Source organism: Peromyscus maniculatus, chromosome 5, assembly GCF_049852395.1.
Source record: "Peromyscus maniculatus bairdii isolate BWxNUB_F1_BW_parent chromosome 5, HU_Pman_BW_mat_3.1, whole genome shotgun sequence".
Classification (NCBI taxonomy): domain Eukaryota; kingdom Metazoa; phylum Chordata; class Mammalia; order Rodentia; family Cricetidae; genus Peromyscus; species Peromyscus maniculatus.
In genome coordinates this window covers 87,373,904-87,401,791 of record NC_134856.1, presented here as the reverse complement: position 1 = coordinate 87,401,791, position 27,888 = coordinate 87,373,904, and the positions used below count along the sequence as shown (strand labels likewise).

At 42.5% G+C, this 27,888-nt stretch overlaps 2 protein-coding genes across 7 annotated transcripts in view; one reads left to right on the top strand and one right to left on the bottom strand.

Annotated features, from left to right (window-relative positions):
- Positions 1-475: 475 nt before the first annotated feature.
- On the top strand, positions 476-24,834 carry Rbm17 (RNA binding motif protein 17). Of its 2 annotated transcripts, XM_076572836.1 has the most exons (12): positions 476-643; positions 5,705-5,842; positions 9,670-9,786; positions 11,343-11,509; positions 13,083-13,180; positions 15,413-15,469; positions 18,037-18,178; positions 20,143-20,306; positions 21,749-21,822; positions 22,774-22,872; positions 24,165-24,237; positions 24,341-24,834. In XM_076572836.1, exons 2-12 carry the CDS (start codon positions 5,720-5,722, stop codon positions 24,442-24,444), a joined length of 1,218 nt encoding a protein of 405 aa, XP_076428951.1. In that variant the 5' UTR covers positions 476-643; positions 5,705-5,719; the 3' UTR covers positions 24,445-24,834. The 2 variants fall into 2 exon arrangements, with proteins under 2 accessions (XP_076428951.1, XP_076428952.1); XM_076572837.1 differs by lacking the exons at positions 21,749-21,822; positions 22,774-22,872; positions 24,165-24,237; positions 24,341-24,834 and adding an exon at positions 20,604-20,875 and having other exon boundaries at positions 487-643; positions 20,143-20,423.
- Positions 22,320-27,888, bottom strand: part of LOC121829541 (uncharacterized) — a 36,118-nt gene continuing 30,549 nt past the window's right edge. For all 5 annotated transcript variants that reach the window (XM_076572841.1, XM_076572838.1, XM_076572839.1 and 2 more), the window contains one exon: positions 22,320-27,375. The gene's annotated coding sequence lies outside the window, so the exon portion shown is untranslated. The remainder of the gene's footprint in view (positions 27,376-27,888) is intronic.

The window sequence follows — 27,888 nt, the reverse complement described above, 5'->3', positions numbered from 1 at the left end:
CCTTTCCTGGAACTCATTCTGTAGCCCAGGCTGGCTTCGAACTCACAAAGATCCGCCTGCCTCTGCCTCCCGAGTGCTGGGATGAAAGGCGTGCACCACCACCGCCCGGCTGGCTTCATTTTTTTGAGCGGGCAAGGTTAATAGTATTTACCTTCTCCTCTGAAGCCCTAATCTCAGCGTGTTTTTCAATGCTATTCTGCAACGTACCGCCTACAGAGATTCACTCCCAGCTTTTAGTTTATAGAAGAGTGGTTGGGAATGAATAGCTAGAGCCTAATAGGGGATTCTCATCGCTCTTACTCTTAAGTCTTGAACCCTATGTAATTTCAAAACCTTGCACCAATAGCGACATCTCTTGGTGAAATAAGAGGCAGGCGGAGGGGCGGTGCAGTGTAGTCCTCCGGTCAGCAGGGTGCAGTGCGAGCTGGGCCGTGCCTCTTTGCGCCCGCGAGTCACGCGCAGGCGCAGACGTGTGCTCCCGGCAGCCTCCGCTCTCTTACCCCGCGCGGTGGATCACCCTGCGGAATCGGCGGAGGGTCGGCGCCGCGGCGGGCTCCGGCGGTCGGCGGGCTTCCGCGCAGGGCGGCCGGGCTCCGCGCTGCCGCCGCCGTGGCCCATGGGCAGAATCGTCTCGGAAGGCCGGGTGAGTAGCGCCGTGGCGGCCCCGGGCAGGCGGTCTGATCCGGAACGGGGACTTGGGTGAGCGCGCCTCCACGGAGGAGCTGGACGCGAGGCCGCGACTCTAGGCCGCGCCGTGAGGGGCACGGGGATGCGGGCGCGACACCCCGAGCTGTCCGGGGGTTCCCAGCCCTCCACTGCGGGCCTCTTCTATCTGCCAGGCTCGACCGGGCCACCTAGATCTCCCCTCCACCTGTCTTGATCGCCTTGACACTAAAGAACGTACCTTCCTCCTCTTCATGGCCCATGTCCAGACGCAAGTTGTTGGGTCGCTAGACCCCAGTAACGCGGAGTGCGTCCGGCCTACGGAATGGAGGGGCGAAACCCCCCAAACCTTGTTTCCTTCCGGGGCCCCAGAAGTAAGGGTTGAGGGCGTTGTCTCACCTGGACAGGTAGAGACAGTTGTAAATCCGGCATCCTCAGCTCTGGGTTAAGGGGAGTTTATCGTTCGTGCCCCTCCCCTAGGTCTTGAGCTTCGTTTGCTTGGACTAGGTGTGCTATGAGTGTGTGCTGCAAGTTCAGTGAGGTACTTCTCCAGGAGTTAGAGCTCTAAGAAGCAGGCTTTAAAACCCAGGCCTGGGTTGATGTAAAAGAACCAGAGTACAACCTGAAAAGACCTGAAAGAGGAGCTGATGTCTACTCAGTTTTAGAAGGACTTTATTAGACGTGCAGAAGTGAAAAAGCATCAACAGCGAAACACCGTAGAGTATTCTGCAGTTTAAGGCAGTTAAGAGGGATGTAGAGGGGTGATCAGATCTTGACCACCCTTTGTTAAGTCAGGAAGGGAGGGGCGTTGACATTACGTTCTTATTGGTAAGGGCACATGAGGATGGAAAGTGTGATTGCGACAGGTGGCTCTTTTAAATCATGCAGTGCAGCGCACACATACTGGGGTGAGCTGTAAACATCTCGAGAAAGCGAATTATAGTAAATATGAATAATCTAGCCCGGGATGGTGGCACATGCCTTGAACTCCTCCAGTACTTGGGAGGTGCAGGCAGGAAGATTAGGGGTTCAGGGACAAGCCACATGTGGAAATCAGAGGACAGGCTGCAGGAGTCCCTTTTCTCCTATTATGTGGGTCCTTAGTGACCCCCTTATTTGTTTTTACATATTTTCCCCTGTGCATGGCTTTTTCACACATCCAGCAGGGAACAGTTTACATTAGTAGTAGTGAGACCCGCCTGCCTCTGCCTCCTGAGTGCTGGGATTAAAGGTATGCACCACCACCACTGCCCGGCTAAATATTTATTTATTTTATGTATATGAGTGACTTGTCTTCATGCACACCACAAGAGGGAATCAGATCCCATTACAGATGGTTGTGAGCCACCATGTGATTGCTGGGAATTGAACTCAGGACCTCTGGAAGGGCAGCCAGTGCTCTTAACAGCTAAACCATTTCTCTAGTCCCTAATCTGGATCTTTGAGGTAGGAAGACCCACCTTTAATCTGGACCATACCTTCTGCTGGCAGCCTCGGTGTGGAATAAAGCAGTTTCTTTGCTTTTCCTCTCATTAGTAAGTAGTCCACTTCTTCAATTCCAGTGTACACTGGAGACCAGCTGAGATATTCAGCTTCGTGGACAACTACTGAACTACTGGACTCTATCAGTTTGTAGGCAGCCATTGTTGGAGTAGCTGGATCACAGCCTATAAGCCATTCTAATAAATCTATATAATATATACACATATATTCATTCTTATATATGTAATTCTCTATATAAATTCATGTATGTATATATATTCATTCTGTAAGTTCTCTTCCTCTAGAGTCTAGAGAACCCCAACTAATACAATAAGGTAGGCTGATCAAAGTATAATATTGTCATAAAAAATGAACTAAGGACTGGGGAGATGGCTTACTAAATTACTGTTGGGTAAACATGAGGCCCTAAGTTAAGATCACCAACACCCATGTAAAAATTTGTTCACAGAGGTGCATGCCTATAATCCCAGCTCTGAGGAAGCCAAGACGGGAGGTCCCCTGGGGCATGCTAGCTAGTCTTGTCATGTCATTGAGTCCTGGGTTTGATAAGAGACCTTGTCTAAAAAAAATAAGGTGGATGGAGAGTGACTGTGGAAGAGTGTCCATTTCTGGCCTCCACATGCACATGTATACGTATAGCACATACACAGGCAGTGACTGAGCATGGTGGCGTGCATATGTATACGTATAGCACACACACAGGCAGTGCCTGAGCATGGTGGCGTGCATATGTATACGTATAGCACACAGGCAGTGGCTGAGCATGGCGGCCCGGTGGTGAAAGGCTGTAATCTCAGATGCTCATAGTTCTGCAGGCATTCGACACACATGAATTCATTAAAACATTTTACATTATAGAGGCCAGCTTCTGCTTGTGTTTACATTTGAGTCTTAATTGTTGTGATATGTCTAAATATTAGAAAATGCTGCTTCTTATCAGCTGGCATCAGACTTCATGAACTAAATGTATTATATAAGTGATACCAAAACATTTTAAGTTTGAATCTCTCCAAAGTCTCCTTAATAATGTATTACTTCAGTGTTTGCCCTGTGTTTATAGGGAGATTAATGACTAAACTATGATATATTCAGAAGTGTTTAAAATAGCTCAAATGTAAATATATACACCCTAAAAGGAATAGGTCCTTTGCAAGGAAAATTATTTAAGGTAAAAACCAAGGGAGTAATAGAGCAGTATTTAGGGAAAAATCACCTGGCTGGCTTGAGGAGCCAAGGGATTTCTTGTCCAGATCCTGTCTTCTGTTTTCGTTGATGAATTCACAGGAGCTTGTAGTAGTTATCATTGAAGTAATCAATACATTTATGTGGGGGTGACAAACGTTCTTTGCTGTGACAGTCCAGTTCTGTGAATGTAAAGGTCAGCGAAACCCAGAAAATCAGAAGACCGTTCTTCCATATCTGCTGAGATGTAAAGGTGTAATTTTGTGAGCTGTTACAGAAAACTATCAAATGCTGAAGAGATGACTTTGGTTTCTAATATTTTAAAGTTTTTTTTTTTAAGGCACAGGAGAGCTAGTCAGAATTGTCAACAGACCATCTTCAATTTAGAGAAGTGGATTGAAATCACAGTAGTTCACAAAACCTCATTAATTCAGCAATGAAGATTGCGTTAGCCTTGAGTGGTGGTACATGCCTTTTATCCCAGTACTTGGGAGGCAGAAGGTTTATGAGTTTGAGGCCACCCTAGTTCATGTATTGAATTCCAGACCAGTTAGAGCTACATAGACCCTGTCTGAGAGAGACAGAGACAGAGAGGTGGTGTGTATTAAATAGGAATTTTCAGATGGAAGGGCTCTGTTGGGTGCTGAGATCCTTCACAGTGTTTGATTGTTTTTTAACCCCAAAATTTGTGAAAATACATGTGTCAGAGTTGACATTTTGAAAAAGTGGTATACCAGTGTTTTCTAGTGTTAGTTCACTCCCATCGCTATCCCAAGAACTTCCTCTTTAACTTTTTATTTTTAACTGCTATATGGCACCAGCTGACTTGGAACTCATGTTCCTTAGCCCCCTGGTGAGATTGCCCTGTGGCAAAACAAATGTGATACAAATACACTATTATTTTAGCTATTTGTAAGTATACACTTCTATGGCAGTGTGCTGGCCAGTTTTTTGTTGTTGTTTGGTTTGAATTTTTTTTTTTTTTTTTTTTGTCAACAAGCTGGAGTCATCTGGGAAGAGGGAACCTTACTTGAGAAATTGCCTCCATCAGATTGGCCTGTAGGCAAGTCTGTGGGTGCATTTTCTTGATTAATGATAGATGTGAGTGGTCCCAGTCCATTGTGGGTATTTCCAACCCTTGGTAGGTGGTTCTGGTTGTATAAAAAAGCAAGCAGAGCACCCAGTAAGCAGTAATCCATGGTCTGTGCTTCAGCTCCTGCCTCCAGGTTTCTGCCCTGCTTCAGCTCCTGCCTTGACTTTCCTCAGTGATGGACTATGGTGGGACATGTGAGCCAAATAAACCCTTCCCTCCCCAGGTTGCTTTAGGTCATGGTGTTGTCACAACAATAGAAAGAAACCTAGGGCAGGTGGTAAATATATTCAACATTGCTCAACTTTTTGCCTTTTTTCAGAAAAGATTTTTTTGAGCTAGGATTTGGTGTAGCTTAAGCTGGCCTAGAACTCACTGTGTCATCAAGGATGACCATGAACTTCTGATCCTCCTCTCTGTACCTTCTAAGAGCTGGGGACCAAGCCCAGGGCTTCTGTGTGCTCTGCAGTCTGCCGCTTGAGCTCCATCCGCAGCCCCACAGGTGGATATAGAGAAACAGGAGTGTTTAAGAGACAGCCCCTCTATTATATTACTCTTCCCTCAATAGTCATGTTTATGAAACCACAGAATCATTTTACCACCCTTTTTTTTCTGTGACTATGTGGTTCTTAATTATTTATTTAAGACAGGGTTTCATGTGTCCTAGGCTAACCTCAAATAACTCCTTATGTAGTTTAGATGACATTGTGTTCTAGATCCACCAGTCTCCACCTCCCAAGTGCTGGGATATCAAGCATGTACCACCACACCTGGTTTGCATGTTTTCTTTATAAAAGAGCAGCTGCCTATGCTGATCCAGCCTAAAACTGCTTTTATAAGGCTTCTACTTTCTGTCATTGAGATGAAAAGTTTTAAAACTGATCTTTATACTTAATAATGCCGCAAATGTAGAGTTTCCATCTTACTTCATTGTTCTAGAACCGATTTTACTCATGAATCACTTCACCAGTATTTTAGGTTGAGAAATTAATTCTAGGCTGGACATAGTGGTATTTCCCAGCACTCAGAAGGTGTAGCTAAAAGAATCACAAATTCAAGGCCAGCCTGAGCTACATGAGAACCAGTTTTAAAAGAAAAATTAATTCTAGAGGACTGTTTTAAAATAGTTCATGGGTATAGTTTTGCATATTAGAAAGAACCCTGCATTTGTGATGACAGGTCCATGGTGCAACTATTTTAGCACACAGATGTTCAAAATTTGCTTCTGTTTCATATTATTTAGTCTCTGTCCTTGCTTTCTTTCAGCATTAAACCAAAAAGATGTCCCTATATGATGACCTGGGAGTGGAGACCAGTGACTCAAAAACCGAAGGCTGGTCCAAAAACTTCAAGCTTCTGCAGTCCCAGCTTCAGGTGAAGAAGGCAGCGCTCACTCAAGCGAAGGTAAAAACGGGCCAGAGCAGGAGTGGGCAAGTCTACCACTCGAGTTCTTGAGAATACCTTGGTTTAAACTTGTTCTTTTGGCTCCTTGTTGGGTCAATGTGAAATAGTGATGGAGAGAGGAATGGAGAGCTGAGGTTCCTTTCCTTCTGCTGGCTCTTGGGAACAGCAGAACTATTTCATGGAGTAGGAGTGAAGAAAAGCAGTCCTCTCAACTCCTATCCATGAGGCTGGCTCTAGACTTGAGTGTGTCAGAGACTGAGAACTTGTTTCAGATGCTTCGTTCATAGCTAGAGTCCTAATGTTCTGGTGGTTCTGGTTCTAGACAGGGTCCCAGGAATGTACATTGTTAGGTTTTTATTGTAGGAAGCTTGGAAGCAGCTTAGTAGAATAATCAGATCCAGGGTGCACATCTCAGAGGGCATCATATTTGTGAACATGTCCAGCATGTATAGTTACAGGTGGGAATTGTTCTTGTCTGTGTGGTATATGCATTAGACGTGAGCATTATCTTTGGAATAATTCCACTATTTCTTTGTTTCTGTTTTTGTTTTTTAGACAGGATCTCAATACATGGCCTGAAGCTGGCTGTTTAGACTAGGCTGGCCTCAAATTCATAGAAACCCACCTCTGCCTCCCAAGTGCTGGGATTAAAGGTGTGGGCTACCACAAAACTTAAAATATGGAAGGTATAGTTGTGAACTGGATGTTTCTTAACTAAAATGTGCAGTATATTTTAGGAATAAGAATAATTTGTTCAGTGTTTGTTTCTTAGGTAAAGGTCTTGCTCTTGTAGGAAGTATAGACACACAGACAATGTATACTGTATCTCTACTGTGGCTCCTTAAAGAGGCAAGTAATAAAGGTTGAGGCTGAACATGGTAGCACAACACTTGTAATCCAGCACTTAGGAGGCGGAGGTGGGAGTATCAGTCTGGTGTGTAGCATGAGAAAAGGTGTGGAGGGGTTTAGAAAAGCTGCTTTGGAAGTAGACCCTGAAGGGTTGCTAATGAAATGACTCCATTGGTGGCTGGAGGGATGGCTTGTCCATTAAGAGCATTTATTGTAGAGAATGAGTTCAGACCCCAGCACCCACATTAAGCATCTCACAAAACACCTCTAACTCCAGCTCCAGGGAATCTGACACACTATTCTGAGCTCTGTAGGCATGCATGTGGTACATAGACTGCACACTGGCAAAACACTCAAAAATTAAAATTGTGTGTGTATAGAGTGCTTGTCTAGTTTGTGTGAGTCATCAGGTTCAATCCTCAGCACCTCCCTCCCCCAAAATAGTCTTTACCAGATAAAAATACCTGTACATACCTTTAATCCCAGAATTTGTGAGGCTGAGGCAGGAGGAATGCCCAGAAGATTGAGATCAGCCTGGGCTATATGATAAGACCCTGCCTTCAAAAAAAAGCCAGTTTTATAGATTATGTATAACTGACTTTTTTTTTTTTTTTTTTGGTTTTTCGAGACAGGGTTTCTCTGTGTAGCTTTGCGCCTTTCCTGGAACTCACTTGGTAGCCCAGGCTGGCCTCGAACTCACAGAGATCTGCCTGGCTCTGCCTCCCGAGTGCTGGGATTAAAGGCGTGCGCCACCGCCGCCCGGCTGTATAACTGACTTTTTAAGCCATGTCTAATTTGTCATTTTCTTTATCTAGCCAGCTCATAAATCTGTTCATGAACTAAAGGTTCAAATCTATAGGTTCAAAACCATCTTAGACATTAGCTTAGAAGAGGAGGGGGATCATTGAGAATGGGAGAAGGTGGAGAAGGTGATGGGGTTGAGGGATGAATATGATGGAATACATTGTGTACGTGTTTGAAGTGGCAGAAAGCCTGGTAGTGTTGGTGAAGACGAAAGGGTTTCTCTGTGTAGCCCTGGCTGTCCTGAACTCAGTATGTAGACCAGGCTGGCCTCAGAGTCACAGAGGTCTGCCTGCCTCTACCTCCCAAGTTCTGGGATTAAAGGTGTGCACCATCACTGCCCCAGCTCATGTTGGTTTTTGTTTGTTTGTTTAATGACATTTTTTTTGTGTGTGTGAAAATACAAAGTTAGTTTTTAACAAGTTGCTGTTTAGGAGCAAGAAATTAATATTTTCGTATGAAATCTAGGATGTTGGTTTTCTGCCTCAGTCTTTTTAATTTATATTTATTTTTGCTTATTGATATATACACTTATATATGAATGTATATGTATATATTATATGTTTTTCAAGGCAGAGTTTCTCTGTGTAGCCCTGGCTGTCCTGGAACTCAAGGATCCATCCACTTCTGCTTTACAAGTGCTGAGATTAAAAATGTGCGCCATCACACCTAGCTATCCAGATATTTTATTGTCAGCTATTAGCAAATATCTTGATACTGCAGATAGATTTTAATCGGTCAAAATGGAACATTACTTTTAAAAAAATCATGTCTGATAACCTTCTGACATGAATTTTGAGGATTCTCTCTGTGCTTAATTTCTTATGAAGAAGTGAAACTACATTATGTTGTTTCTCTTGGGCTCCTCAGGGAGTTTCTCAGAGTACTAATCAAACTTGTCAAAAATGTTTGGTAAAGAAAAATTTTACCTGTACCTGAAAGATGAACCTGTGGTCTCATTTGTATTTCATTTTTGAAAATACCTATTAAATTTAAAAATGAGCAAATAAATGATTATCCTAACCCCTATTGTGGAAACTTCAGGGTTTATGTTGTGATTTTGCATTTGATACCTGCATGGCATGTTGTTTGCTTAAAGCACTGTTAAAGTCCAGAGAGCTCAGACTTCCTGATAGGAATGAAAGTTTGTACCACTTTAAATGGTAAGAATGAGAAGTTAAACTTTCATGATCCCAGTCATTCCATTTGATCAGCCGTGGCCTCTTAGCAACCTGAGAACTCATGTAGTCCACCAGCTCACGGTGAGACACATTCTTGCCTATAAGCTTACCAGATTTTAGAAATGCTGGGTCACTGAGGTCTAAGTTAACTGTCTAGAAGCAGCAGTGTTCGAAAGACCAACATCCCAGGGAGAAAACAAAGATGGTGATGGTGCCGGGGAAGAGGGACTGCTAAGATTAAGACACCCACAGACCAGAAGTACATTTTGGAAATGGGCAGGGTCTTTGTTTGAAAAACCAAAGACCAGCTGGTTAAAGTGCACTTTGAGGATGGTGAGAATGCTCAGTGAGTCAAGCCTGATGACAGGAGTTTGACTAGAACCCTATGGTGGAAGGAGAGACCCGAGTCCCTCTGTTGTCCTCTGGCCTCCATACAGACACGTGGTGTTTGCATGTAAACACACATGTGTACACACCCAAGTGAGTATATAAGTAATTTTAATTGGCCAGAGTAAGGTCATACTAAAAGAAGTAGGGTAGGAGCTTGTACTCGGGAGATAGAGAAGTTAAGGCTAACCAGAAAGTGGTCATAGTTACTGTAAACTTTATAGAAAAGTGGAGGAAATCTGTGCTTTGAAAGAAAGATCAAAAAGGATGAAGATATAGCTCAGAGAGTGTTTGCCCAGTCTTCAGGAAGTCCTGTGTTCAATCCCCAGCACTGTATAAACTGGGTCTGGGTATATGCCAACACTCAGTGATGTGGAGTGAGGTGGGTCAGGAGTCCAAGTTCATCATCAGCTACATAGGGCACAGGGGGCCAGCCTGGGTTACATAGGACCCTGCCTCAGAAAACACTGTATTAAAGACTGTTACTGTTTCAGACTGTGATTTTATCACAGCTGCAGGTTCGTTACAGAGACCAGAAAAAATGTCTGTTGCAAGTAGGAGGAATTTTAATTTGGAACATGGGTGTGTTTCTCTTGTTTCTGATGTCAGAGCCAACGGACAAAACAAAGTACAGTCCTTGCCCCAGTCATCGACCTAAAGCGAGGAGGCTCCTCAGACGACCGGCAGATCGTAGACACGCCCCCTCATGTAGCAGCTGGGCTGAAGGTAAGCCTGCACACACCTGCGGCTTTCTTGTTGCATTTCCTCTTTTCTTTATTTCACACATATGTTCCTCTGGTTTTTTCTTTAAAGACTGTGTGTGTGTGTGTGTGTGTGTGTGTGTGTGTGTACATATGTACGTATGTGTATTGTGCACATGTATGTGCTGGTACCCATGGAGGCCAGAAGACATTAGATCTCTTAGGGCTGGACTTAAACATTTGTGAACCCTGGTGTGGGTGCTGAGGACCAAAGCATGGTCCTCTAGTAGAGCAGTAAGCACTCTCAACCCCTGAGCCATTGAAAGCTAGTATCCTTTGCAGCTCAAGTCTACTTGGTCACCATCAAAACTTTTATTACCTAAAATAGTTTTAGGTAAATCATTCATCAGGAGTGAAAGATGGGCAAAAGAGAAAAGCAGGTATCTTTTCAACCGTACTCTCCACGCATTAAAAGTTACGTAATTTTAGATTGCCTTTCTTGTATGAGTTCTACCTTCTGTTCTCTAGTTTGCTTTTCTTAATATCTCAGTGAGTGTTCATCCATCTCTGTCAAAAATACAGAAATATTTAAAAATCTTTTTGTGTGTTTGAGTGTTTTACCTGTACTACATGTGTACCTGTGGCCTGTGGGGACACATCCCCCAGGACTGGAGTTACAGATAGTTGTGACCCACCATGTCACATGATGGGACTCAAACCTGGGTTTGTTGGCAGAGCAGTCAGTGCAGTTAATTACTGAGCCATATCTCCAGCCCCTATGTAGTCATTTTTAATGGCTTTAGTGTATTGCCTTGGTAGATTACCTATAATTTAATTCTATTGGTGTAAACTATATAATTGTTTCTATTGTTGTCTATTAACAGTGTCAGAGCTTATTTTAGAGAAAAGCATTAAAAATAAAAATAGAGCATAGTGCTGCATGTCTTTAATAGGACAGGGCTCCAGGATTTACAGGGGGATTGGGACTTGTTCGGGGTCATCATCCTTGGCTATGCGTCTAGTTTGTGGCTCTGTGAGATACTATCTGGAGGGAGCAAGACACTATGTAGTAAATGATAATCCATTTTCACATGTATTTTTCTACAGATGTCATTCAAATGGTGACTGTGGTAGTTTAAAACTCATTTAAGGGCTGGAGAGATGGCTCAGTGGTTAAGAGCACTGACTGCTCTTCCAGAGGACCTGAGTTCAATTCCCACCAACCACATGGTGGCTCACAACCACTTGTAATGAGATCTGGTGCCCTCTTCTGGCCTGCAGGGACACATGCAGACAGAATACTGTATAGATAATAAATAAATAAATCTTAAAAAAAAACATTTAAGAAATGATTGTGTTCATGAATTGTTTTAGTCTTTAAGTTCTGCAGTACTTTTCTGTGAATAATTAAGCTTTGCTTGATTGCCAGGTTGTGCCACCACCTGGTGAGATGTAGTATGCTATGATTGTTACTCATCTAGGAAATAGAAGATAACCTGCATGACCTCTCTTTGGTCATCCTTTGACCATAACCCTGCAGGATATGAAGATGGTACTCACCTGGATGTTTTTCTTCCTCAGGACCCTGTCCCTAGTGGGTTTTCTGCAGGGGAGGTTCTGATCCCGTTAGCTGATGAATATGACCCTATGTTTCCTAATGATTATGAGAAAGTAGTAAAGCGCCAAAGAGAAGAGCGACAGAGGCAGCGGGAGCTGGAAAGACAGAAGGAAATAGAAGAAAGAGAAAAGTAAGCTTCATCTTGATTTGGGAACAGATGTCTTGCAGTTGATGTGCATATGAGTGGGTTTCAGTGTTGTCTCTAGGGCTGGAGTTAGGGTTTCAATCAGCAGGAGTTGACTTGTTTTTAAGAATTTGTAATTGTTCCATCCCCCTGGGACAGTGCATTTGAAAAAGTTTATTTATAGACCCTGAAAACCTTAAAGTGTAGACTTTGCATGAATTAGAAAAGTAACCTAGAAAACCCGCCTGGTGTGGTGGTGCATTCCTAGAATCCACCTGCAGAGTTCAAGGCTAACCAGGGCTACATGAGACCCTGTCTGAAAACCAAAACACAACAGAAATTGTTGCAGGGCTGTGTCTGCTAGAATCACAACGATGTTAGTGTTATTCCTTACAACTTTTTGGTTTTGGTTTTTTGAGACAGGGTTTCTGTGTGTAGCTCTGGCTGTCCTAGAACTCACTCTGTAGACCAGTCTGGCTTGGAACTCAAGATATCCTGCCTGCCTCTGCCTCTGCCTCCCAAGTTTTGGGGTTAAAGGTGTGTGCCACTCTATCTGGTTCCCTTTCCTATTTTTGAGCCAGGCGAAAGTACATGTATTTTTCATTTGCTTTTTAAAATTATAGGCAATAGGATTTATTTCTTATTTTTTTTTTTTTTTTTTTGAGCCAAGGGTCTCATGTAGCCCTGGCTGGCTTCAAACTCAAAGAGATCTATCTGCCTGCCTGTGCCTCCTGAGTGCAGGGATTAAAGACATGAGCCACCATACCTAGCTTATCAAAATGTTTAATTTTGTTAATTAATATGCATTCTATACTAATATGGCAGTTCTTTTTATTGGATGGGTTTTTTTTAAATGAGTGAATGTGTATCCTAGAAAATTGAGATCATTAAACTGTATATCCATATGCCTTAAAATAAAAAGTTAGATGTCAAAATTTTCTTCCTATGGATTACCCTCATGTATCTGTTCAACTTGTTCATTTTTTGTTTTGAATTTTTTCTGTTGTATACATCCCCAGCATATATACATAAATTAACAATTTATTCTCAAAGAACATTTTTCTTTCTTCCTTTTTTTTTCTTTTGCCAAGAGGCAGTCACAATGATATTTAAGCTTCATATTCTATACTAATTTATCTGTGATGAACATTCATTACTTTGTGTGGTGGTATTCTAATTGTACTGAAATGTTATTTTAATTGTATGTTAATAAATAAAGTTGCCCGGGGGTCAGAGCTATTAGAGCCATAGACAGAGCGTCTTTAATCCCATAGATCTCTTTGTGTTCAGGGATACAGCCAGCATTAGAGACATACACCTTTAAGACCTAGAGGGCTGTACATACAGACAGTGACGAGGCAGTCACGTGTTTGGGTTTACAACCATTGAGAAGGCAGAACAAAATACTATGAAAAGACAGACACACAGGAAATAGCTCTTTCGGGAAGCTAGGACCACCGCAGGAGGAAGGGTGAGATTTTAGCTCTGAGCTCTGATCTCTTGGCTTTCTCTTTTACATTGGTTCTGTGTTTCTTATTTAATAAGACGGTTGGTTACATCTACAACTTTGTCATTTCAGGAGGCGTAAAGACAGGCATGAAGCCAGCGGGTTTTCAAGACGACCAGACCCAGATTCCGATGAAGATGAAGATTATGAGCGAGAGCGGAGGAAAAGAAGTAAGGCGTAAACAGACATGTGCACACTTTAGACTCAGCGCTATCCCAGGCTTTGCTCTTGCTTTCGTTTGAGACATGGTTTATTTTACATTAGTTTGGGTAGTTGAGGGGTCGGGGGAGGTGCTTTAGATTCCCACCAGTCCACATGCCATAGCAGCTTTGGATTATACTGTTTTCATGTGTACTCCACTCTGAACTTCATGAGCACTTGGAGACATTTGCTGTATATTTTGAAAATAGCATTAGTTTTATTTCTGCACTTACCTTTACTTGAGGCATGGTCATCTCTTGCTTCTCAAGCCCAGTGCATTTCCAGTCAGCAGTAGGTAGAGAGGGAAGACCCATATTCAGAGCACATTTGTCTTTAACTCAGCTAGATTTGAGAGCCCATTATGCCTCTCTGCATGTTCACTGCTTCCTGAGAGCAGGGAGATCAAACCTGCACTGGGGACTTTGAACATTCTACCAACAGTTTTGTGAGTAGAGGTTTAGTTGTGTGTAAAATAAATTCCTAGCAATTACAAGCAGTAGCTAATGGCACTTGGAAGAATAGAATAATCTTTTGACTTCATGGTGATGTGCTTGCCACGACTTTGGTTGGCAGAAACTTCTACTTTTCTACTACCTAACAGGCTCTGTTCTAAGCATCTCAGACCTTCACAACGCCTAGTAGGGTCTGTTAACTTTAGTGTGAGTCTCGGGGCTCAGTGCATTCTGGATATGATAGGCCCACTTTTGGTCTATCCCTGATTTTATTTGCCTGAAGCCCTCATTGTAATTTGTTGTCTTAAACATAAACCCTAAGGATTATGTGTCCTGATAGTTGTCGTTCTGTATAGTAATTCTGTGTGTGTGTGTGTATTATTCTGTATAGTAGTTCTGTTTTATGGCAGGAATGGTCCCCCCAGCTATATGCTGAAGCCTGTTGTAGGGTATAATGTTGTTTGTTGTTGTTTTTTTACTTTTGGCTCTTTGATCTTTTGGGGGCCGGAGACTTATTCTTAATTATAAATACTGGGCCTTTGCTTGGCTTGTTTCTTTCTTGCCAGCTTTTCTTAATTTAAATTATCCTGCCTTTGGCCTCGGGGCTTTTATCTTTCTGTTGCTGGAGGGCTTCTCTCCAGGCTCCACCAAGCCCCGCAGTCCCACAATCCACGTATAAAATAATCACTCAGACAGTTATATTACTTATAAACTGTATGGCCGTGGCAGGCTTCTTGCTAACTGTTCTTATATCTTAAATTAACCCATTTCTATAAATCTATACCTTGCCATGTGGCTGGTGGCTTACCGACGTCTTTACATCTGCTTCTCCTGGCGGTGGCTGTAGTGTCTCTCCTCCTTCTTCCTGTTTCCCCAATTCTCCTCTCTCTTTGTCCCGCCTATACTTCCTGCCTGGTCACTGGCCATCAGTGTTTTATTTATATAGAGTGATATCCACAGCATCTTTCTCTATTCCTGTATTCCTTTCTTTCCTTCTTAGTCCATGTCTGGCTGTGTAGCTGGGTGCCTGGGTGCCTGGCCCCTAAAGTCCTCTTTCCTCTCTCATTCCTTCATCTTCTCCCAGATTTCTCCTTCTAATTATTCTCTCTGCCTGCCAGCCCTGCCTATCCTTTCTCCTGCCTTGCCATTGGCTGTTCAGCTCTTTATTAGACCATCAGGTATTTTAGACAGGCACAGTAACACAGCTTCACAGTTAAACAAATGCAACATAAAAGAATGCAACACATCTTTTCATCATTAAACAAATGTTCCACAGTGTAAACAAATGTAACACATCTTAAAATAATATTCTACAACAGTATAATTTAAAATTTAAAAATACCTGCCAAGTGGAAAAGAAGTTTACAATTAAATATCTTAGAACTTAGATGGATGTGTGAATTAAATGTATTTGTATTGGGTTTTGTTGTTGTTGTTGGTGGTGGTGGTGGTGGTTTGTAATTTGGTGGTGGGGTTGGTAATGGTGGTGTTTGAGACAGTCTTACTATGTATGTAGTCCCCAGAAACTGTCAGTTGTTAGCTACTCAGTTAGGGCGTGGAGCTCCTGGGCCCCTGCTTTTTTACATTCTGACACCAGGTTTAGACCTGTAATTGCTTGTATGTTGCCGTGAGGGATGAAATGATTCTCTTTCTTGGAGAGAAGGGTGGTGATACAACTGATGGGCAAGTGCTGAACAGTAGTTCCTTTGAGTGTGCTGTCCTTTAATCGTAGTCCTTGTGGTTTCACAGGTATGGGAGGAGCCGCCATCGCCCCGCCCACTTCTCTTGTAGAGAAAGACAAGGAGTGTACGTACATTGCTTTCTTCTTTTATCCTCTTATTCTCATACAGATATTTATGAACTGTGGATATCCTAAGCTTGAATCTCTAGTTTCCACACCTGAAGTCACAGTGGCCCTTGCTACCTGCTAAACTGGGATGCTTTGCTTTGTTTTGTTTTACAACAGGGTCTCAACTGTGTAGTACTGGCTGACCTGAAACTATGTTGACCTGCCTCTGCCTTCTGAGTGCTGAGGTTAAAGGCATGTACCACCATGCCCCACCCTGCACGTGAAATATTTTAATATCAGGATCTGAGTGCAGATTTGTTTTGTTTTATTTTGTTTTGTTTTTCAAGATAGGGTTTCTCTGTGTAGCTTTGTGCATTTCCTAGAACTCACTCTGTAGCCCAGGCTAGCCTCGAACTCACAGAGGTCCACCTGACTCTGCCTCCCGAGTACTGGGATGAAAGGTGTGTGCCGCCACCACCCAGCGAGTGCAGGTTTTTTTTTTTTTTTTTTTGGTTTTTCGAGACAGGGTTTCTCTGTGTAGCTTTGCGCCTTTTCCTGGAACTCACTTGGTAGCCCAGGCTGGCCTCGAACTCACAGAGATCCGCCTGGCTCTGCCTCCCGAGTGCTGGGATTAAAGGCGTGCGCCACCACCGCCCGGCGCAGGTTGTTATACAGGAAGATAAATTGGTTTTTATTGTTGTTAAATTGTTAAATTTTTTTCATCAAGATTTCATGTTTGTGTGAGATTCATTTGAAGTTAATAAAAGCAGTAGTTGCTCATGCCCATTACCCAGCATGGGGGACAAAGGCAGGAATTACTCAAATTCAAGGCCAGCCTGTGCTGGATAGTGTGTTTCCAGGCTAGCTTGTGCTATAGAGTGAGACCTGTCTTAAAAATCACAAATAGATAACAGATTTTGTAACTCAGAGGTTTAGAGCCTGTTGTATTTTGTGATCTTTCACAAGGAGGCATGCCTTTTGTGATTAAAAATTTTTCCATTAATTTTTGTTACTGAGCAGCAGTTTTCTACATACGTATGTTGCTAAAACATGCCCACCCACTGCTGATTCTCCTCTGTACCTCTTCTAAAATCTGGAAGTTGTAATTGGGCTTTGTCCCATGCTGTAGGCTGAGCCATACCTAACCTATCGTTAAAAATAAATGGCTAGGCCTGCAGAGATGGCTCAGCACTCAAAAGCACTGACTCCTCTTCCAGGGGACCCAGGTTCGATTCCCAGCACTCACACAGTGGCTAATAGCCATCTATAACTCTAGTTCCAGGGAATCTGACACCTTCTTCTGTCCTTCATGGGTCCCAGATGTGCATACACTTAGTACATAGAGATAAATGCAGGCAGAAGACTCACACACAAAAAATAAATGAAACAAAAAAAAAATAAAAATAAAAGCCATCAGTAATCTTTTAAAAATATTTATTATTTATTCTAATTTTATGTATATGAGTGTTTTGCCTGCATTATACCTGATACCTGTGGATACTAGAAGAGAGCATTGTATTCCCTGGAACTGGAGTTACGAAGGTTGTGAGCTACCATATGGGTGCTGAGAACTGAACCTGAGCCCTCTGTAAGGCAGCCAATACTCTTAACCACTGGTCCATCATTCCAGCCCTAATATTTTTTAATATGTAGTATGCTGTTTATTATATTTTAAAAGAAGATAATTTAAGAATATCATCAAATATATATTGTTTAAACAGAATACCTGACAGACAACAAACTGCAGTTGAAACCAGTTTCTGACAGGAGGGCCATGCATCTGATGTCTTTAAAGTTTCCTGTTGATGCTAATATGCAACTACATTAAAAAGCAACTGAATATGGTCCTGACAGGACAGGTTTTTTTTTTTTGTTATTTTTTTATGGTCTTTGCAGCTAGCTAAGTTAGAGTCTAGAGCAGGTACTCTGATGCTGTGGGACTCCAATGAGAGCTACATTGCATCTCCATGGAGCATACAGAGATCTTGCAGTCAAGCAGAGCTGCTGACATCTAAGTGAGTGCTTTAGTGGGTGAGCAGCATTTCAGTAAGATGGGGAAAAGTATGCCTGGGAAGATATGAGCAGTAGAACTCAGAGTCGTCTTCTCTGGTTTTTTAAAAATCTACATAGATGCTGTAGACCAGAAAAATCAGAGGGACAGAAGGTAGCAAAACATGTGAATGAATAATGTAGCCTACTGTTCTGAATGCTAATTATATAGTTTTTATTTAATTGTTATAAAAAAAAAAATGCCAGGAGTGCAGAGATGGGTGGCTCACCAGTTAAGAGGGCTTGCTGCTTCCAGAGGCCATGGGTTAGGTTCCTAGCATCAACCACCTGTCCATACATACACTCAGGCATACACAGAAGGTATATAAATGAGTCTAAAAAATCATCTCCAAACAATTCATGCTGGCTGTGAAGACTGCTGAAATAGGGACAGTGTTTCGGAAAGAAAGAACATACCAAAAATGTAGGTGAAATCAGCTCATGGTGGACAGTTGAAGCTAGTGAAGCTTTGGACGGTGGTGTGGTTTGTTTTGTGGCGCTGTGGTGAGCCGCCTACTTTACTTTTCTCCAACAGTACCCCGAGATTTTCCTTATGAAGAGGACTCAAGACCTCGATCTCAGTCTTCCAAAGCTGCTATTCCTCCCCCAGTGTATGAGGAACCGGATAGACCAAGATCTCCAACTGGACCCAGCAACTCCTTCCTTGCTAACATGGGGTAATTAGAGCTTTAAGTGTCCTAGCCAGCTAAAAAAATATCACAAGTGGCTTGAGACTCAGGGTGTGGGTGTGGCACAGTCCTTTGAAAGTGGAACGCAGGGGATATTGAGTTTCGGGCTAGCCTGGACTACACAGTGAGACTGAAATACAGTATGAAGCGTTTGTCACTCTCTATAGGTGGAACTCATTTAAAAATGAAGACTGTCACTTGTTGCTCTCTAAAGGATTAGTCTTCAAATCATGTTGAGTGTTTTCCACCCCGCTGAGGGCTTGTACAAAACAGCTTTCTAATACAAGTCATGGCTGATTTAGACACATTATTTCTATACATAGGAGACGTTTCTGATAGTTAATGACACTGTTTTTTTTAACAGACACTGAATTTTCCTGAAGAAATGGTCCTTTGCCTTAGATTGCGGTCTTACACCTTTGGTTTTAAGGAACTGCTCAGGCTGGAGGTGGAGTTCAGTGGCAGAAGGCTGCTTTGCTGTGCACTAGCCCTGGGCTTTGACCCTAACTACTCCCCTCGAAACAAAAAACACCTCCTCTCATCCTAACTATATAGACATGTGTTTGTCATAGTATGAACAAATGAGTTTTAAGATTAACATTTGAGTATGACTGGTAGATTTTATTCATTGGTTCTGGGGTAGTTTCTCCTTATATAGCCCAGGTTGGCCTCAAACTCATTGTTCTCTGGCCGCCGGCCTCGGTCTCCAGAGTCTGATGTTAGGATTGCAGGGATGTGCCACTGTATTTTAGCTCAGCTCTATGCTGTGAAGGGCTGCTCAAGTGGCATTGCCCTGAATGATTTGTTCTGTGCTGCTTAGCAGGATGCTGCTGGAGTAGAAATGCTGTTAGTGATACAGCAGATGTGGTAGTCCCACTGAGTTCTGAGAGCCCTCGGGAGGTACTGATGAAAGAGTTGGAGTAGATAGGTGGCTGGCTCCATGCAGTGGGAGGGCTTTTCAAATGATGAAAAGACTTTCTTCGGTCACACTGGTCTCAACTGCTGGTAAGCACACAGTACAATTAACAGTGCGGGTGTTGGTGCAGGTCAGGACGGCTGTCTTACGGACAGTGTCTCGTCTCACTGCACAGCCCGACACTGAAGGGGAAGGTAGCGGGGACGTGCTTCTGGTTCTTGTCCTTCCTACTCACCATAAAAACTGTCATTTAAATGAGAATTGGCTTTCTAACTTCAAAGGGATCCAACATGGTATAGTTTAGCCTTCGTAGTAGTTTGCTTTACCCTGGAATAGCTTGTTCAAAGAAAACCTGAAAGGAGTTACAGAAGACAGACAGGTGCAGCTCTGGTGGAAGCTGGGCTCGTGATCAAAGCAAGCAGATGGTGTCACTGGGGTGCCCTTGAGACCCTTGGACACCAGGAGGAAATTGTGTGCTCTTACAGAACGCAGCAGACCAAGAATCCAATTCCATTTGTGCCCTTAACACCTGGAAAGAGCGTTTCCATTGCTTTCTTGCTGTGCATTTGACCTTAAACTAGCCATCTAACCTTGGCCTTGTTTTACTTCCTGTCCATTCAGTAGATGCTTTCTAAGGCTCTTTCATTGTAGTTTCTGCTGTGCCATGAAAAAATACAATCTTTTTATCTGAAACCTCGTACTTGGAACTTGACAGGCCACCATTTTCAACTTCTCTTAAGCGAGGTAACTGTGCAGACAGGCAGATCACGGAGACACAGTTTGTCTTACACGACAAAGCCGTTCTTAAAGAAGCTATCATTCCCCACAGAGATAAACTCGGCTATCTTGAGTTGCATTTATTAGCTTTTTATAATTCTTCCATCCCCAAGGTTTCCATCTAGAAGCCACTACTAACTGTGTGTCTTGAAGCCTTGTGGTATGCACACTGTTTCCGGCCAAGGCATTGCTGCCATAGCTCCCTTGTGTTCCTGTGTCAATGGCATCGACTCTAAGGACCCTTTTCCTTTCCTCCTAGTGGCACAGTGGCTCATAAGATCATGCAGAAGTATGGCTTCCGGGAAGGCCAGGGGCTGGGGAAACATGAGCAAGGGCTGAGTACTGCACTGTCAGTGGAGAAGACCAGCAAGCGGGGCGGCAAGATCATTGTGGGTGATGCGACGGAGAAGGGCGAGTCTCAGGGTAAGTTCACAGCATTTGGTCCTTCAGCCAGAGGGACGTGTGCTCTCCCTTTCGGTGCAGTGATTTCTGTTAGGACACGTTTTCCACTTCGTCTCATGAAACCAGGAAGCCTTGAGACTCATCTTTCTTTTCTTTTTTTTTTTTTTTTTTGATTTTTCAAGACAGGGTTTCTCTGTGTAGCTTTGCGCCTTTCCTGGAACTCACTTGGTACCCCAGGCTGGCCTCGAACTCACAGAGATCCGCCTGCCTCTGCCTCCCAAGTGCTGGGATTAAAGGCGTGCGCCACCACCACCCGGCCTCATCTTTATTTTCTTCAGAGCCAAGACAGAGATGAAATATGCTTGTGGCAAAGTTACCCTGCTGCTTTGATTAGGCCAAGAATCTCCATACCTTGATAATAAATATTCAGTGTCCTCTTTATTCACATCTTCAGTGGATCTTCCTTTACCCTTCCAATATAGATGTTTTTGGTTTTTGGTTTACTTACTGACCATTCATTTGTTGAGGTCTACTGTTGCTTTGTAGTACCGAGTTGCTATTTTATTTTCATTTAATTTTTATAATTTGTTCTGTGTGTATAGAAAATAGGAATGAGGCATATCTTAGCGTTAGCATTTTAAGTAGAAAAAAAGTGGTTTAATTATAAATCAGCTTATCTGAATTCCCTTCCCTAAAATACAGTAACAACTTGACTGGCAGCCCTGTTAATACACAGCCTCAGCAGTAGCCAGTTACCTGAATGCTGAGTACTGGTTGCAAAAACAATAGTTATCCCAGTTGACAGTAGTATCTAAAGTCAGTTAGCTGGTTACTCCAGGACAAGGGTCATCCATCAGTAAATGTTATAATCTGTGTGCTCTGCCAGCCTTCAGGAAATGAAACGAGCAAAAGGTAATGGTCGAAGCTAGAAACATTCAGAAAATACCATAGAAGCATGTATCAAAGAAAAACGTTTTTATTGCAGGGACTGGTTGCATATAGATGCTTTTATAGATGACTTGAAGGCACAAATAATGAAATTGCTATTGTAATTGAATTAGACATGTGATGGGACTCAGTTCTCTAACACTTCTGTTTTAGTTCCATTTCCTGTTGCTGTGGTAAAGTACACGGACAGAAGAACCTCATGGAGGGTTTGTTTATTTGGCTCAATTCCAGGTTGCAGTCTGTTACTGAGGGGTGACAGCAGTAATTTGAAGCAGCTAGTCACATGCCGTGTAGTTGGAGAAGGGAGCAGTGAATTAATGCATGCGAGCTAGTTCTCGTTGGCTTTCCCAGCCTGGTGTAGTCTAGGCCCCCAAACCCAGAGACCCTCTCATGTCAATGAATGTACTTAAGATAGTATCTCACAGACATTCTCAGAGGCCCTTTTAGGTGCTTCTAGATTGTGTTGCTGACAATTAAAACTAACCATCATAGTGTCTAATAATGTTTTGATACAGATGCATCCAAGAAGTCGGATTCAAATCCATTAACTGAAATACTTAAGTGCCCTACTAAAGTGGTCCTGCTGAGGGTAAGAAGTAAAAGAAACCTGTCCCCCTTGATTCTGTGTTACCCTGATCTACCTGTCTCTGTGGTCTTTCACAAAGTCCCACTGATGACCTAAAAGCTAAGAAGACTGAAAATATGGGCTGGAGCAGTGGCTCAGTGGTTAGGAGCATGGGATGCTCTTCCAGAGGACCCAGGTTTGGTTCCCAGCACCCACAGGATGGTTCACAATTGTCTATATGGAACTATCTAGTTCCAGGGGATCCACCCCTTTCTGGCCTTTGAAGGCATCAGGCACTCACATGGTACACAGACATACATTCGAGCAAAATGCTCACCCATATATTAATCAATAAACTGTTAAAAACTGAAAATGATACTTTTGCAGGTCGTACAGATACTGGGTACAGCCTTACAGATGGTTTAGGTTATCCTCTCAGTAAAGTGTGACATTGAAGTAATTAGTTGAAAGCGTTGGAAATTTCTGGAACATCCTCTTTTTTTGGGCGGGGGGGGGGGGGGTTCGAGACAGGGTTTCTCTATGTAGCTTTGCGCCTTTCCTGGAACTCACTTGGTAGCCCAGGCTGGCCTCAAACTCACAGAGATCCGCCTGGCTCTGCCTCCCAAGTGCTGGGATTAAAGGCGTGTGCCACCACCACCCGGCCATGGAACATCCTCTTAAGTGTAGTTCTGTGTACATAGTCTTGTAGCACTTTTCAAGCTTCATGTATATTTACAGGAATGCCAGCTTTGAGTACTTGAGGGTCAGAGTTTTCCTTGTGTTTTGGGGATTAGAACATACCCCACATCTGGGGTGTTGCTTAGTGTTAGATGTTTCCTAGCATGTGCAAGGTTCTAATCTTGGGTGAGTGAAGGGAGAGAGCACTTGTCATTATGAAGGAAACTGTTATTTCTGAAACCCTCACACATTTGTAAATTATGCTTGGTACTTAGTTGTTTGTCTGTTTCTGTATAGAACATGGTTGGTGCAGGAGAGGTCGATGAAGACTTGGAAGTTGAAACCAAGGAAGAATGTGAAAAATACGGCAAAGTTGGGAAATGTGTGATATTTGAGGTAGGAAGATTTTCTTTTGATATAACTTGTAATTGACAGATTATAAACCCTCTTCCACAAGTAGCATTGGCATTGATCCCTGTCTTACTACAAAAGCCAATGCATATTGGTTACATTTCTCATATGTGCTAGGTTGTTATTTCGTGGTTGGTTGTTTTTAAGACAAGATCTTATTTTGTAGCCCAGGCTGGCCTTGAGCTCATAGAGATCTGCCAGCCTCTGCCTCCCCAATGCTAGGACTCAAGTCGTGTGCCACCACTGCCAGCTATGTGTTAGTTTTAATTGTAAAAACAAAAGTAGATTTTAGCGGGGGAGGGGGGGCTGGTGCACTCCTTTAATCCCAGCACTTGGGAGGCAGAGCCAGGCGAATCTCTGGGTTTAAGGTCAGCCTGGTCTACAGAGCGAGATCCAGGACAGGTACCAAAACTACACAGAGAAACCCTGTCTGAAAAAAAAACCAAAAATAATAATAATAAAAAGGTAGATTTTATTTGGTAATATAATGCAAATATTTTATTACATCATTTTGTAAGTATTTAGCCTCTCTCAGAGAGCCCTTAAATGAGAACATTTAAGATACCAGAAACGTGTTGTGTTTTGAGGAATATGCTCAGTTGAAGAGACATAGCACATAGCAAATAACCGGGAAATATAAAATAGTAGACCTGGTAGTGTTGGTAAGTATAGATCTTAGAAAAGGGTCAGCAAAAACAAGAGGAGCCTTATGAACAATATCAGGTGTGAGCTTAGCTTTGATAGGATATGTGGGGAGTGGTGGAGGCGGGTGTTCAGACTAAATCAATAGATAGGAGACTGAGGACTCCTTGGGGAATTAGTTGAGAGTTCTGCTTACATAAATGGAATGGAGCTGTATTATGGAAGGCTTGAAAAGCTAAAGTCAAAATGCAGACCTGTGTGAAAGCAGCTGGAGTAGTGCTGTGCACTAAAGTTTCTGCTTTTGCTGCTGCTACTGCTGCTCTTCACCCTGTTGTTTCCTGATGGTGTGATCATTTGATTATATGCTGGCTGCCATGGGCAGCGTCCTCCAGGAAGTCAAAAGACTACAATCGATTAGCTTTAGATGTGTTTCCAGCCCCTAACACAGTACCCTCCAAAAGCATTTGTACATTTTGATATGTGCAATTTATATTTATTTCCTTGATGGTTGACCACTTTTGTCGTGTGTGTGTGTGTGTGTGTGTGTGTGTGTGTGTGTGAGAGAGAGAGAGAGATAATAATTAGAATATGTGCTCGGACACACAACTTTACTCCTATGGTCCTTTCCATTCTAGATTCCTGGTGCCCCTGATGATGAAGCAGTACGGATATTTTTGGAATTTGAGAGAGTTGAATCAGCAATTAAAGGTATACTGATAATTAAAGATTTTAACAAATACTAAAGTTACTGCTTGTTTTGATGTCTTTAGGATACCTGTATTAACTGGTTGTCTTTTTGTTTACTTTTTAGCTGTTGTTGATCTGAATGGGAGGTATTTTGGTGGACGGGTGGTTAAGGCATGTTTCTACAATTTGGATAAATTCCGAGTCTTGGATCTCGCAGAACAAGTTTGACTGTCACCTAAAGTCACTTCCATGATCTTTATATGAGCTGCAGACTGAGCAATGACACTGGCATCAGCCTCCATGGCTGTTGGACACAGACTCTTGGACGGACTTCTGAGATATATGTTGATGGATCCCTTTTTTATTTTGTGGTTTTTTTAATATAGTATAAAAATCCTTCAAAAAAAACCTGTGTGCCTCTGGTTGTTTTCTCGCTGCTGCTTCTGTGTCGGTTGCTTTCACTGGGATTTCATGCCATGCAGCATGTCTGGACCTAAAAGATCTAGAAAGGCTGAGAGTGGAGTTTGTATTAACTCGTCCTCTTCCTCCTTAATAAAGCATTGAAGTTACAGAGCTGTAGCTTTATACATTGTACAATAAAGTCACGTTTTGGCGGTCTGCTGGAGGTGAACATGCTTGCTTTCTATATAGTGAAGTTCAGTGCCTCTAGTCAGAAAAAAACCTTAGCCTGAATTAAGATTGCAGAATCAAGAGCTCATGTGGCCTACCTGCTGGGTTGAGTTGTTTGCTGTTTAAGCTAAGCCAGACTATAGGGTTTGTAGTGGTTTTGTGGAGTATATGGGTATAGAAATCATTGAGGGTGGATTAGAAACATCAAGTTAATTCAAAACCTAGAACCTGCATTATAAGAGTGTGCCCAGTTACATTTTGGGAGTGGCTGCTCCTTGGAGTTGTGTATACTGGCAAAATCTGAAACTGTTAGTTCTAGTATATGTAGTCTTAAAATTCACAAAATCTGCCATGTTAGCTATTTAAATGATACTGTCAACTAATATAATTCTGTAAATGTGGGAAGTTATACTCTTGAAGCACAGTGGTACAAGGTGCTTAAAAAACAGTAGCTGGACTACAGAAGAAGGAAAAAATAAATGTTTAGTACTGAGTTCAGTACCAGAGCAAGAGGTACTTTAGGAAAGTACATATTCCTGTGTTGTTCCATCTTCAGGTTATGGCCTGGGGGATGGGGTGGGGGAACCTCAATTTCTTTATAGCCATGGACTTGGTTTGGAGACCTAGAACCTTTTTAAAAAATATTTTCTTGTGTTTTTACTTGAATAGGATTTTATGTTTTAGAGTATTTCGTGAGTACAATTGAATTAAGGTTTGGAAAGATGATTTAGTCAGTAAAGTGCTTGCTGGCAAGCATGAAGCCCTGAGTTCATTCTGTAAAACACACATAGAAAGCTTAGATGCATTTATTTGTAACCTCAGCCTGGAGAGGTGGAGACCAGAAGCTCTGTGGGGCTCACTGGCCAGGCAGCAATAGCCAAATCAATGAACCCAGGTTCCTTGAGAGACTACTCTCAAACATAAGGTGGAGAGCCAATGAAGACTGAGTCAAGATCTGGCTTCTACACATGTGCACATTAGTGCACACAAGTGAATGCAAGAATCTATACAAACAAAACTGAACTAAGATGAGTTTTGTGATCAAAGTACATATTGTGTAAGTTTGGATTAAATAATAAAAATGAAAAAAAATCTGTATAAGACATTAGGTCAAAAGCAACTGCTTTACCTATGGAGTCAGGCATATGAATATTAATTTAAATAGCCCTTTTGAGCTTCAAAGTACCCAACTGTTGAATGATGGCTAGTTCGGTGTCATCTCTAAGGCATGGAAGGTGCAAGCTCCAGTCTTGAGTGCTTGCCTTTTCATGCTTTATATTGGTCCTTTGTGTTAAGTGGCTTTCCCTGGCATTCTCATCAGCAACTAAAAGATGCTGATGATGTAAGAGGTTCTTTACCAGTATGACATGATCTTTCCCCCAGTCTCTTTGTAATTGTATAAATCATCCCTAACTGCATTATTGAGTACATTCTTTGTATTTTCTTCTTTTGGGGATTTTTGTTTGTTTGGTTTTGCTGTTTTAAAGACAGGTTCTTAGTTGCATGAGTCCTGGCTAGTCTTGAACTCACTTTCTATTGGAAAATGACCTTGAGTGCCTTGTCCTTCGGCTCCCAAATGCCAGGATTGCAGTGAGGTGCTACTGTGCTCAGCAGAAGGTACTGTGATGAATTTCTGGTAGTGGAATGATTTGAAAATGACAAGTCAACAAAAGACAGGAGGATATAACCAGAGAGGTTCAGTGAGATGCATATTTGCCATTCTTTAGTTACCATTTTTGAGGGTGCGGTGCATCCCATGCCACAGCATAAGAGTGGAGGTGAGGGGACAATTTACAGGAATTGTTTCTCCCTTCTACCTTGTGGGGAATGAGAATCAAACTCGGACTCCAGAGTAAGTCCCTCACCCAGCAAGCCACCTTACTGGCCCTGCCATTTGTCATTCTGGATGTCCCATTTGTAGTCTCTTGAAAACCCTTCCTGAGTTTGGGGAATTTTCTTTCAGTCCCCCTTCCTAAGAGAGACACTGGCTTTCCAGCTTGCCTACACATTATATCAGGGAGAGAATTTGGAATCTTCCCCTTAGCTTGGAACTTCAGCTAGATAAAGCTTGAGGAATTGATTCTCAACCTGTGGGTCTCGGCCCCTTTGTGGAATTGCATATCAGATATCTACATTATGGTTCATAACTAGCAAAAATTACAGCTACGAAGTTGCAACAATTTTTTATAGTTGGGGATCACCACAATGTGAGGAACTGTATTAAAGGGCTGCAGCATTAGGAAGATTGAGAACTGCTGCTCTAAGGCATCTATCTATCCTCGCTTTGACTTGTAAGAAGTGATTGACAGCTACAATTCCAAATGACAAATCCTGAAAGATGCAGGTGAAATTAGCAAGGACTCACCTTCCCTAGCCAGAAAATCTGGTAACCCCAGTTACTTGGTCAAACATTTAGCCAAATTTACTTTACTCTGAAGTTAAGAGTGGTGTTGGGGAAATGAGCCTAGTGTTGGTGTGTGTCGAACTCAGACTGCAGGGCTCTCTCTGGTCTGCTCACTGTTGCCTTACCTGAAAATGGAGATAATAGTCATGTCTGCTTAAAGTTATTAGAAAGATTCAGTAGGTGATGTATTCTCATAATCTGTTTAAACAGTTAAGTTTTGTTTTTCCTCATGATTCTGGAGGTGGAAATAAAAGGCCAAAGTGCCAGCTTATGATCTGGCCTGGCCCCGTGTTCATCAGTGGCTGTCTTCTTTCCACATGTGTGAAGGACTAGCATTGTATGTCATTCTCCATTCCATTCTGGGATTTCCCCCAACACCCCCCCCCCCATTTACTCACATTAAGTGCATTAAACATCCTGTGAAGTTTTAATGGGCTCTGACAAACGTTCGGTACTATGTATTCATCATGGTATACAGATTCACTTTGCTGCCCTAAAAAAAGCCTCCTGTTTTCAGACCCAACCCCACCTCCATCCTGGTAATGACTGATGTGTTTACCATGAATAGTTTCACATTTTCTGGGGTGTCATATAATTGGAATCATAGCATATGCCTTTTTCATACTATCCTCTTACTT

Bases quoted from the DNA above. Each gene is read 5' to 3' on its own strand.
- Rbm17 (XM_076572836.1), top strand. From the start codon at position 5,720: ATGTCCCTATATGATGACCTGGGAGTGGAGACCAGTGACTCAAAAACC. The intron at 13,181-15,412 runs GTAAGGCGTAAA...GTGGTTTCACAG, and splicing joins GCGAGAGCGGAGGAAAAGAA to GTATGGGAGGAGCCGCCATC. The intron at 22,873-24,164 runs GTAGGAAGATTT...TTTCCATTCTAG, and splicing joins GGAAATGTGTGATATTTGAG to ATTCCTGGTGCCCCTGATGA.